This window comes from Drosophila arizonae, chromosome 4 (genome assembly GCF_054131065.1).
Source record: "Drosophila arizonae isolate 15081-1271.41 chromosome 4, UAZ_ARI_1.0, whole genome shotgun sequence".
NCBI classification, from domain to species: Eukaryota; Metazoa; Arthropoda; class Insecta; order Diptera; family Drosophilidae; genus Drosophila; species Drosophila arizonae.
In genome coordinates, this window is record NC_142924.1 from 18429635 (window position 1) to 18440652 (window position 11018).

Sequence of the window (11018 nt, forward strand, 5' to 3'; positions counted from 1 at the left end):
AATCTTTAAACAATTTAGATGAATTCTGCCATATCCGATGTGATATGTAACATATCAAGAAACTGGTGCGAAATAGACATAAGTCTTACCAATTTAACTATTAAAATAAAAATAAAAAAAATTAAAAAAAAAATTTTAATTGTAATCAGACAGTTCACTGGAATCTCTTGAGAGAGTGAGCAGTAGAAATATACTAATTTTATTTATTTCCTAACTGCAAACTGACAGATATCCTAATAATTCAATATAATCTATCGCTAGCAAGTAATTTTCTCTACCTGACTGACAATTGATTTGTATAAAAGCTCAGCTCATTGGCTGCTATTGATGTCTTGATGCATTTGTCGTCTTCATTGTAGTTGGAGAAGCGCTGCTCAACCGGGACATGTTAGCATGTTATCTATTCAAGCAGCCTGCTCAGATTTTACGCATTAGTCTTATTCATTTGTTGTTTAGAACTAATCGGTTTATGCATTTATAGAACACGCTCGATTGCCTTGCCTTAACATTCCTTATCTATTTTTACTATGCACCGACTGTAATCAATTTTTATGCAAGCGAATTCATATTTCGCTTAGAGTTTTGAACTCTTTCGGCAACGCATCAATTGTCGCTCGTCTTGCTGGCAAGTTCAGTGCTCTCTGTTAGCACACAGGACACACACAGCCCCCGCCGCCGTCCATTACACGCTTACCCCTTGACATTCCGGGCTATCAGTTGGCAGAAGCGAAAACTTTTATGCGCTTGTTAACAAAAGCGTGAAATTCAATGCGGACGAACGCAAATTTACGACACTGCAAATTAAACTTGATTTTTATTTAAATAAATTGCATTTTATGCGCTCGGCTAGGATATGCGATGCCGTCGTCGTCGTCGAGTCGTAATAATAAGCAGGCAACGGCCATAATTTGCACCGGAATATGACGGCAGGATATGTGGCAGTGGGTTTTGTTGGCTCGTGTTTGGGCGACGGGCTGGCTGCTTTATGTATTTTTATTTATTACACGCAGCATTGCCAGGAAATGTTTGTTGATTTTCCGCAGTGCGCGCACAATAAAAATCGGGGCACAGAAAAAAACGAATTATTTTCTAGACGAACGCGTTCGCTCGAATATAAAAAAAAAATACCCAGAATTTCTACAAATTGTACAGAGTTTTATTATAGAGTGTTTTAAGGGTATTGTGAGTGTGTGATAAAATTTGCAAGGTATCTAATATATATGGGATCTAATGTATATATATATTTTTGTAAATTAATAATATATATATTTGATATGGTTTACATAGATGCGAATTGTAATAGGAAAGTAGGGAAGCTAAGCATAAAAATAATATTTTTGCACAGACTCTTTTGGGGCGCATTATTAAAGTGGTATATTATGTAGTATATAAAAAAATAGTTTTTAAATTTATATTATGTATTATGTAAAGCGCAATATAAACTGTTTGATTTTAAAGATATTTTAAAAGACAAAATATTTTGCTTACCTAATTTATTTATTTATATTATATTCTGTATATATTTTATTTGTCATATTATATTTTAAACAATATTTAATATTTTATATATATTTTTTTTAATTTAAACAATATTTCATATTTTTTATAATTTACATTTCATAGTTTATATATTATACTTTTCATTTCAAAGTACTTTATTTATTTTATTATAATATTTTTTATTTATTTTTTTATTTTATGTAACTCTCAATTTCGTACAATTTTAGATGTTTCATTAACTTGCATGAATTACATGAAAACATACGAGCAAAAGCCCGTCACCTTTGACTTTAATGCATATAATATAGATACAATGAGTATATACGAGGAACCTCATATTAATAAGGGAAAATGTAAAAAAATGATCTAAGAGACTTTTTTTGGTATCTAAAACTACTTTTAAATATTAAAAATATACAAGATGATTATTCTCAGCAAGAGCATGCAATATTCGTTCTGTAACTCATCACTCTTACAATTATTGCCAGTTTCTTTTATTTATTTATTTTTTTTTTTATACGACCTCGTCGCCGCCGTCATTAAAAACGGAAATGTGATGCGTAATTTGTGCGCCGCGAAGTATGCAATACAGAAATTTTGAATGGAGCCAGGCGAAACGAATTGATAAGGGCTTAACAAAAGGTTCAATGGCTAACGCAGATGTATTCCGGTCTGAGCCTCGAGAGCTGTTGAGCATACCAGCTCTGGTAGCAATTGTAATTGCAATTGCAATCTCTTGAAAATATTGCATAAAGAAGTCCTTTCACGTTTCACTTAACAGCTCGTATCTTGCAGTAGTAGGGATCTTTGGTATGCAGCGTCATGACGAAGATGAGGCGCGCCTTCTCCTGCCGCTCGCCCAGGGGCTCGAAATAGAAACTCCTGAGGAGGTGAGCCAGCACCAGCTTCAGCATGACTATGGCATAGCGCTGCCCCAGGCAGCAGCGCGGACCCGTCATGAAGGGTATGTAGGTGGAGGGTTCGATCTTGGGCTGGGCATCGCGGGCCCAGCGCTGCGGCCTGAAGACCAGCGGCTCGGGAAAGAATTCCTCGCAGCGGCCCATATACATCGGCGAGATGATCACATCGCTGCCCTTGGGTATGAAGAAGTCATCTGAAAGGAGTCGAAGTATAGCCCAGCTAATCTAGATATTGCAGTAGAATTCGCTCACTAATTGTGCAATTGGCTGTGGCTCGGCGCGCTGTGATGGGCGCCGAGGGATACATGCGCAGCGTCTCCTTGATGCACATGCCCAGGTAGGCCAGCTCTCGCATCTGCTCCATCGTTATGGCTGTGCCTGCATCTCGCCCACACACCCGCCAGATCTCCTCGCGGCACTGCTGCTGATACTCCACATGCAGCGTCATGTTGTACATGAAGAACTTGAGCATGGCTGCGACCAAGTCGAAGCCACCAAAGATGATGGTGTCCACCTCCTCGCGTATGTCCCTCTCCTTCAGCGGCTGGCCGTCTGCGTCTCGGGCCAGCAGCAAGTTATCCAGCAGGCTGCGTGTTTTCTGCTCACTGGACTCGGCGTCGGACGTGGCCTCGCTATTGCCATTGGCCAGATCCGAGGCGAGCTGAGCCAAACGCTTTGTAATAATGCCCTTCGTGAAGCCGTGAAGGATCTTCAGAAGTTGCCTCTCGCGTGCTGCGAGCGGCGTGAAGTAATAGATGAGTGGATAGCGATAGAGTAGACTCTTCAGCCTGGTGTCAAATACGTGAAAGATCCTGTAAAGCGAAGCAACTGAAGTGACTGATGTCCATGTGAGCTCTTCTATATAGCCTACTCACTCTCTGACTGCATCCAAGTACTCCGACTTCTCGCCCGACTGCGAGTTGACTGTGGTGCCCAGCGCCGTTTCGCAGATGGTGTCCAGCGTGTAGCAGCTGACGAGCTGAAAGAAATCCACGGGCTGATCGGTGTCGGCCAGTGTGGCCAGCCTCTGCAGCAGGATGCGCGCCTGTCGCTCGAAGACATGCACAAACTGCTTAATCATGCTGTAGTTGAAAGTCGGCGCAACCAACTTCCGGCGATGCATCCATTTGTCCACAGCGCAGGTGAAGACGCCCTCGCACAGCCAATTCTCGAAGACGCGATAGTCCGAGGTCTTCTGCAGCAGCTGCTTGGCGGTGCAGAGTGCATGAATATCCTTGGGATTGCAGTCGAATATGTAAAGCTTGTTGCCCAGCCACAGCTTGCCCCGGTGATCCTGCAGATGAGAGTTGATCAGCTCCGCGGCGCGCTTAAAGGGACGCGGCCCAATGATTCTCGCAAAGATGTGCAAATGTCCGAGGATGGGCAACGAGGGCGGGGCCGGCCAGCTGCTGGTTAGTCGATTGATGCGCGCCTGGTAGCGAATCGAATATACGAGATAGGCCAGCACTGCACCCAAGAGTAGCAGCCACATCGAAACCGGGACCAACATACCGCTCCGAGCTCTTAGATGCAACTGTCTAAAATTAGCATTGCATTTCGGATTTTAAATAAGTCACAGTCACAGCTTCTTGACAAAAACTCTATATTATATATCGTAAATATGGTTGTAAATTTGTTGGCAACAAAAAATGCAGTAATGAACAGATCACAGATCACAGATCATAGAGTTGCGAGCAAGGTTTCAGGTATATGTGTATATACAAATCGATCGATTAGTCAACGTCTGGATCCGAAGCAGATGTGACTCTTTTTACTCGGTTGTCAATGCTTAAGTACCCCGTCTTGATTGCTCGCTGATCATTTGTTTGGTATTCTGACAGATGTAAACAAATGCTAAAAACGCAGGGGTTGCCTGCAGAGCTACCCTAGAATATAAATGAACTGGATAAAGCAAGAGTTGCCAGTTGCGAATGATGATTGAGCTGAAATCAGTTTTCTTTATAGAATCAACTCGAAATACCTCAAGTACTTCGGTTACTTCTGTTTCATTTAACATACTTCTCTTATTATTTCGATTATACAGGGTATATTGCCATTCATTTGCATTGAGGATAAACAACAAAGTGCTTAGATTGAGCTCCACTCACTTGGCAAATAAATAAGTTCAATATTGTTATTGCGAAATTATAAATTTGATGAGCGACCACGTCCCACGCATACAAATTCTAGCCCATGCGAGCAAAATTGACACACGGTCCACTAGATGCGCAAACATCGATCGTTGATCGGAAACACCCAGAGAGCTATGGAGGGCATCAGTTGGGTGATTTACGGCACTCAGCAAGTTTGCTAATTATTTTCAAATATTAAATTTAATATACATTTCATTATTTTGCGAACGTGTCACAAAATTTTTATTTGCACAGCAATTGGAATGTGATAATCTGTATAGAGAAGGAATAATATGAGGGGCATATAATAATTATGTATATCAATAATGATAATCTGCTCATACATATTAATTAATATATTAATTTCAACATCCAAGTAAGGGTAATTTCTAGTCGTTCTAAACTTAAAAGAATAAAGCACTATCGCACTTTGATCTAAAATTTGACAGACAGGTTTTGTTTTTGCGCATTCCTTTTCTCATGTATTTGCTCAGGTCAATCGTCTTCTTATATCAGACTCTTAATTGTCAATCTGCTAGAAACTGGAATCTGGCGATATATATTTGATGTATTTGCGGGAGAACTCTAATAAATATAAAGAAATAATAATGGAGCAGAAGGGTAGCTTGCCAAGTGTGCGAATAGATGTTATTAAAAATTTTTATACTTGTTCCCATCGTGAAAAGAAAAGAGTATATTGGCTTTGTGGAATATGCGACTTGGTATTCAGGTAGCCTCGTCTTATAAAGGATTTAGATTTTATAGATTCGCATACATATTAAATCAGTTATAAAAAAAACTCTATTGTTTAAAGCTTAGTAGTTTTGTTAGAATATGATAAAATAGGATAGATAAACTAAATAAAAATAAAGCAATATCATAAATTAATATACAAATTACTTAAGCAGAGCTATGTTTTAGTCTTTGACCCCGAACAATGCAATTTGGCAGTAAAAAATTACAGAACACAATCTGACATTTAAGAACAAGAATTCATTTATTTTTGTACCGTGAACGAGTATTAAGCGGTCGATAGTGCCCGACTACAACATTCTAAAACTTTTCATTTATTTAAAAAATTTTTTTCTTTTTTCATTTTAACATTCGGCTCACAATTTCAGAAGAATAATCTTAATTAAATATTTGTTTTTACTGTTTGTTTTTGTAATTATTATAAATAATTGGACATCAAACAACGTATTGCTTAGTCAGTTATAGCCAACTGTAAAAGTTGCTAACTGTTGCTAATAAGATGGTAACACTTTACAAACTTTGACTTTAGAATCTCTAATTATATTAATTAATATGCATATTTAAGTCAAAGTTCAAGCTGAAAAAAAACAGTGAAATATAATATGCAATGGGAGTTTATTTTATTTTTATAAAAAAATAAAAATAAAAATAAAAATATAAAAATAGTTGTGTCTCATTAAAGGCTTTGCAAGGATTTTCAATGCAATTTTTTTTTCTGTCAAATTAATTAATAAATGAAGTATATGCCATTTATATTTGCACATTTTTTTAATAAACATGCGGAAAAAAATGGAAATGCTCTTGATTTACAATGGAAAACGTAGCAGACGGCTTGCCTTTTTATTTGATATTGAATTGAAACAAGTGGACGTTGAATGTTGACTGAGAGGAAATATTAAAATATATATATACATATATAGTATTACGAATTTATGAATATACACACACACATACACTCACTCGCTCTGGTATCTATGATATGATATCGTGCAATCCACACAAAAGCACATTAATTACAATTATTCATGTTTATTTGTGCGCAGCAACTTTTCTGTGTTAATTAGTGTAAATACACAGTCCTGTTCACCTTTTATTTATTTTTTTGTGTCTCCCAGCTCTTAGACTGCATTGATATGCAAAATGAATTGAATGACAGTTGCACAGCCATATCAGACTCGCTATTACATATAGGTATATATAAAATATGAAATATGGTTAGTCTTAGGCATGAACCAGATAATTTGCTCATGCTCGTGACAAAGGCAGGATGACTTTGTCAGCGAGTGGGAAGTCCAGCAAATGTTTGACATAAATTCCATTATCTAATGGATGCCAATAAACAGCGCAGACAAATAAACACCCAAACACAGACACACATAAGCACACACACACGCACACACACATACTCGTGCACAATCAGGGACAATCAGATGTAGATACAGTTGTGCACCTGACAGCACCAAAAGGCACATTGTCTCACATATAAAATTAAAAGTGATGCGAATCTGGCAGGGGAAATACTCAGGGACGGACCCTGAGAAGGGCGAAACAATGTCGCAAACTAATTTGAATTTATGCAAAGATGTCGAGCTGCCTATTATAAGGCCTAATAGGTTTGATAGAATGAGTCAATTGGCTATGAGATGGAATTTGTCATGAGCAAAATATAATGAATAAGAGAAAGAAAGCCAGACAAAGGCTGATATTATATCTGATATATTTTATTTATTTATATTAAAGTCTGAAATACATACACATATGCATATATACTATTTTATATTTTTATATTCTCTGCTATTATTATATTATAAAAAATAAAAAAATAAATAAACATTTAAGTTGGTAGACATAAGAAAATAAATGAATATGCATTAAAGTTACAAAAATTAGATTTAATAGTAAACTTTAATTTTATTTTTATTTTTTTATTTATTTAATAAATAAACTTTATTTAATGAATAAATATATGAAAAATTAAATAATAGAATTTAATAAATTAATAAACATATCAAAAATGCTTAAATGTAAATCAGTGATTTTACAAGTTTAGAAATTACTAAATAAAATAAAATAATAAATAAATATTTATCGTAAATTGATTAAAATCTAAGTTTGATTTATATTCTGCTTCATCATTTCTTGATCTATACTTTGCATTATTAAAGTCTAATTATGAATGACTTACACATATTTCATGGGCTCTCTAGGGCATTTCCAGTTCGTCATACAGCAATTGGCATTCCCAGTTTGTTATTATTGTTGTCTGTGTGCATGTAGAGCTCTGTAATTAAACTGCACATTATCAGGAACGCCACACACACACACAGACACACTTCGATATAGATATGTATAACAAGCACTTACACAAACGTAGGCTCAGGCACAGGGAGCGCATAATTATGCAGGCATTTGCATGTGTATTTGTTGTTGTATTTGCAGCCCCGCCCAAACTGTCACATTGCATTTCGGCCATGTGGCTGAAATTAAATTTGGTCACATTTAATTATTGCTTATGCAAAGGCATCTTGAAAATTGCCATATTGCCATAGAAATGCGCTGCCTAATAAACGGCCCAGACGAAATCTGATAGGCGATAAGAGATAGAGATTGATGCGAGAGTTGAGATTGATGGATTGGAATCATTTGTCTAAAGGCAGTGTCACAATCAGATTTAAAACAATTGATTACTGAATGACTAAAGTAAATATATTTATAAAATTTATATCTATTTTTTCAGATGTAGCCATTGCCAAGTTTCTCAAAATCAGATTGATGTCAATTGATTCCGTTTCTAATACCAATCTTAGTTTAAATCTCTTAAGCTATATCCCAAAAGGGTTATTTAAGGATTTAACCTTTCTCCTCCCCCTGCTCCGACTCGCATCGTTTCCACATCAATCGCAACCAATTTAATTTCACAATTAAATGCAAAGACGCGATGCGTTTAGCATAAATTAACAGCATGTAAGTAGGCGCCGCATGGTGCCAAACATTGGTCAAGGGAGGGGGGCGGAGTCTTGGGTGTGGCTCACTGGTTTCAGGTGTTGCCGCCAAATAAGCCGCCAGGCAGTGCTTCCGTTCCGTGATGCCCACCTACAGCCACGCCCACACCCTCAGCCAGAGTCACAGCCACAGCTCTGCTCTCGGTGTGGGCAGCAATTTTCCATTAGTGTATTTATTGCAGAATCTAATTTAATTGACGTCATCGTCTAATGCATTTAAGTAAAAGGAATTAAATGCCTTTAATTGTACGCTTTAATTAAATTAGCCAAGATATTTGCCAAAACGCAGTCTTAAAAGATCTCATGCTTACGTGCGAAAATCCATTTAACATCCATCAAGAAGCAGCTGTAACAACAGTTGAAATTGATGGAAATAAATTTCGGTTTCGACTTTGTCTGTGAACAGACAGCGAGAAACATATGTTGTGCGTGCTTACTTTGTTTTTATATCAGTAATCAATATGAGATGTTGCTATAATAGCTGAAACGAATTAAGCCTCTAAATTCTTTAAAAATATGTAAACAAAATATATACATTTATGCACAAAAACAAACAGAGATATATTAAAATAAAATATTTGTTTTTAACATTTTGTCTACAAATTTAATGCTTACAATTTAAAAAATAATATAAAACTGGTTCATGAGCTGGTGACGTAGCTGTTGCTTAACGCCAACTACAGTTTGGCAAGCAGTGCTGCTGAAACTGCGCGTTTTTCTAGCGTTTTTTATTTAACCACTGCGATTTATTCAAGTTCAAATTAGAAAAAAGTTATTTGATGATTATTATATTTGTAATCTTTAAAAATACCACTAATAAAATATTACAAGCTGAAGGAATAATTTAAATATTAAAAAAACATGTATTTTTTTAAAAGCGATACAAAAATATATATTCAAAAATATCATAAAATGAAATATATTTAATAATATAGCAAAAAAAAAAAAAAAAAAAAAATATATATATATATATATATATATATATATATATATATATATATATATATATATATATATATATATATATATATATATATATATATATATATATATATATATATATATAAATAAAATAATAATAAATAAATAAGTAAAATATAAAATAAATATATTTTATTAAATGACAACTAAGAAGAATGAAATAAATAGTAAACAAAATTATTTGATGAAATTTAGTATAGTAATAATATAAGCAAATTAAATATAATTATATTAGCTCTATGAACTGCTCTCCCTTTTAATAGCATTTTGCCAAATTTAAAAATAAAATTAATAGTAATATTTTTAAATTATTAAAAAAAGAGGCATAGGTATGGCAAGCTACAAAATATTTTTCATTATTAATTTTTTTTGCTCATCCGTTTTAATTTATTGACCTTGAGTTTAGCCATAACAACAAATTATGAACAAATTAGTTTAAAATATATTGCTGGATATAAATATAAAGGAATTAGAGAAAACCATGTACATATGTATATGAATATATAAACATATCTGCTCAAATGCGCGCACTTCTTAAACAACTTAACTTAGCTGACTGACAACTATAAAAAAAAGATTATAATTAAAAGAAAAAATAGACATTATAAAATACATTATGTAATAAATTCTTGTCGTTGTTAAACTGGGAGTTTTAATAGCGGTCTTTAGCTTAGCTGTTAGCTAAGCATTAAAAAACTGTATGCAAAATATAAAAAATTATAAAAATATTAAAATTATGAAAAATTTAGTTATTTAATAAATATTTAAATTTAATACATATATGCAGCAGTACTTAATATGATCGATATTTATCGGACACAAATTTGCGTCAATCAAAATGACGTGTTAACTGGTTGCTTTTGGCCAAATTTGCTGCTAGAGAGAAAAAGACTACCGGTTAGCTAACCGCAAGACTTAATCAGCTTTATCTGCGGGCATTAAAAAGAAGTAAAGATAATAATTATAAATATTACTTTTTAGCCTCATGCCTCGCTGCACAGACAGCAATGAAGTTGGCTTTTTTTTTTTTTTTGTTGTATCTTTCTTTATTTTGGCGTCGACTTTGCCGCTAACCTTCGACGCGAAAATTGTTTTGTACTTATTTTTTCTGTTAACATTCGGTTTAGCTGGCAGCTCGCAGTGCTTAAAGGTGTTTTTCAGTTTTGTTTCAGTTGTTGTTGCTTTTGTGCTCAGGGCATAGCTGTGTTATGGGAGTACGAGTTTTGAATTGAAGGACGTCGGCGGCATTGGCAATTCGAAGGCGAGTCGAGTGAGCTGGCAAACTGGAGTTTGTTCTGTGGCAACCTCACACAGTCTCCAGCTAACAGTTAACAGTTGCATTAGAGCCCAGTTGGCTGCAGTTTGCTGCTGCTGCTGCCGTTCTACCGTTGTTACCTTTAATATACCTTTTTCGGTGATTGTTGGACAGGCCGGGGCCAGAGCAGCAACAAGTCACGTTCCGCTTTAGCCGCCGTCCGGTTATTTCACTTGGATTCTTGGCAATTGCAGCACTTGCCGCTTGTCAGTCACTCACTTACTTTGCCAGGGTCAAACGGGTTTTTACTCACATATTTTTTCCACGATATCAGCTGGGCAGGGAATGGCCCAGGGTACGGCCCAGGTAATGGCAGCTCAGTGACCTTTTACCTGCCGCTCGGCCCAGGCCCAGGTCCAGCTCTAGTTGCAGCTGTCGCATATCTTAGAATATTAACCAAATATTGATATGGCCT

At 35.6% G+C, this 11018-nt stretch overlaps 1 protein-coding gene and 1 long non-coding RNA gene across 3 annotated transcripts; both read right to left on the reverse strand.

Annotated features, from left to right (window-relative positions):
• Nucleotides 1-1705: 1705 nt before the first annotated feature.
• Nucleotides 1706-4189, reverse strand: Cyp312a1 (Cytochrome P450 312a1). Its single transcript, XM_018008094.2, has 3 exons — nt 3296-4189; nt 2673-3232; nt 1706-2614 (listed from the first exon to the last, which is right to left on the reverse strand). Exons 1-3 carry the CDS (start codon nt 3928-3930, stop codon nt 2271-2273), a joined length of 1539 nt encoding a protein of 512 aa, XP_017863583.1. The 5' UTR covers nt 3931-4189; the 3' UTR covers nt 1706-2270.
• A 3166-nt stretch (nt 4190-7355) lies between these two features.
• LOC149269342 (uncharacterized) lies at nt 7356-9229 on the reverse strand. Of its 2 annotated transcripts, none has more exons than XR_016269890.1 (3): nt 8619-9229; nt 7670-7888; nt 7356-7586 (listed from the first exon to the last, which is right to left on the reverse strand). It is a non-coding gene; the product is annotated as an uncharacterized LOC149269342 (long non-coding RNA). The 2 variants fall into 2 exon arrangements; XR_016269889.1 differs by having other exon boundaries at nt 7670-8514.
• Between the last annotated feature and the right edge of the window lie 1789 nt (nt 9230-11018).

What these genes read in the sequence shown, in the direction of transcription:
- Cyp312a1 (XM_018008094.2), bottom strand. Translation starts at nt 3,930, where the DNA reads ATGTTGGTCCCGGTTTCGATGTGGCTGCTACTCTTGGGTGCAGTGCTG. An exon ending in TACTTGGATGCAGTCAGAGA is followed by an intron (nt 3,233 to 3,295) that starts GTGAGTAGGCTA and finishes TTCGCTTTACAG; the next exon opens with GATCTTTCACGTATTTGACA. An exon ending in CACAGCCAATTGCACAATTA is followed by an intron (nt 2,615 to 2,672) that starts GTGAGCGAATTC and finishes GACTCCTTTCAG; the next exon opens with ATGACTTCTTCATACCCAAG.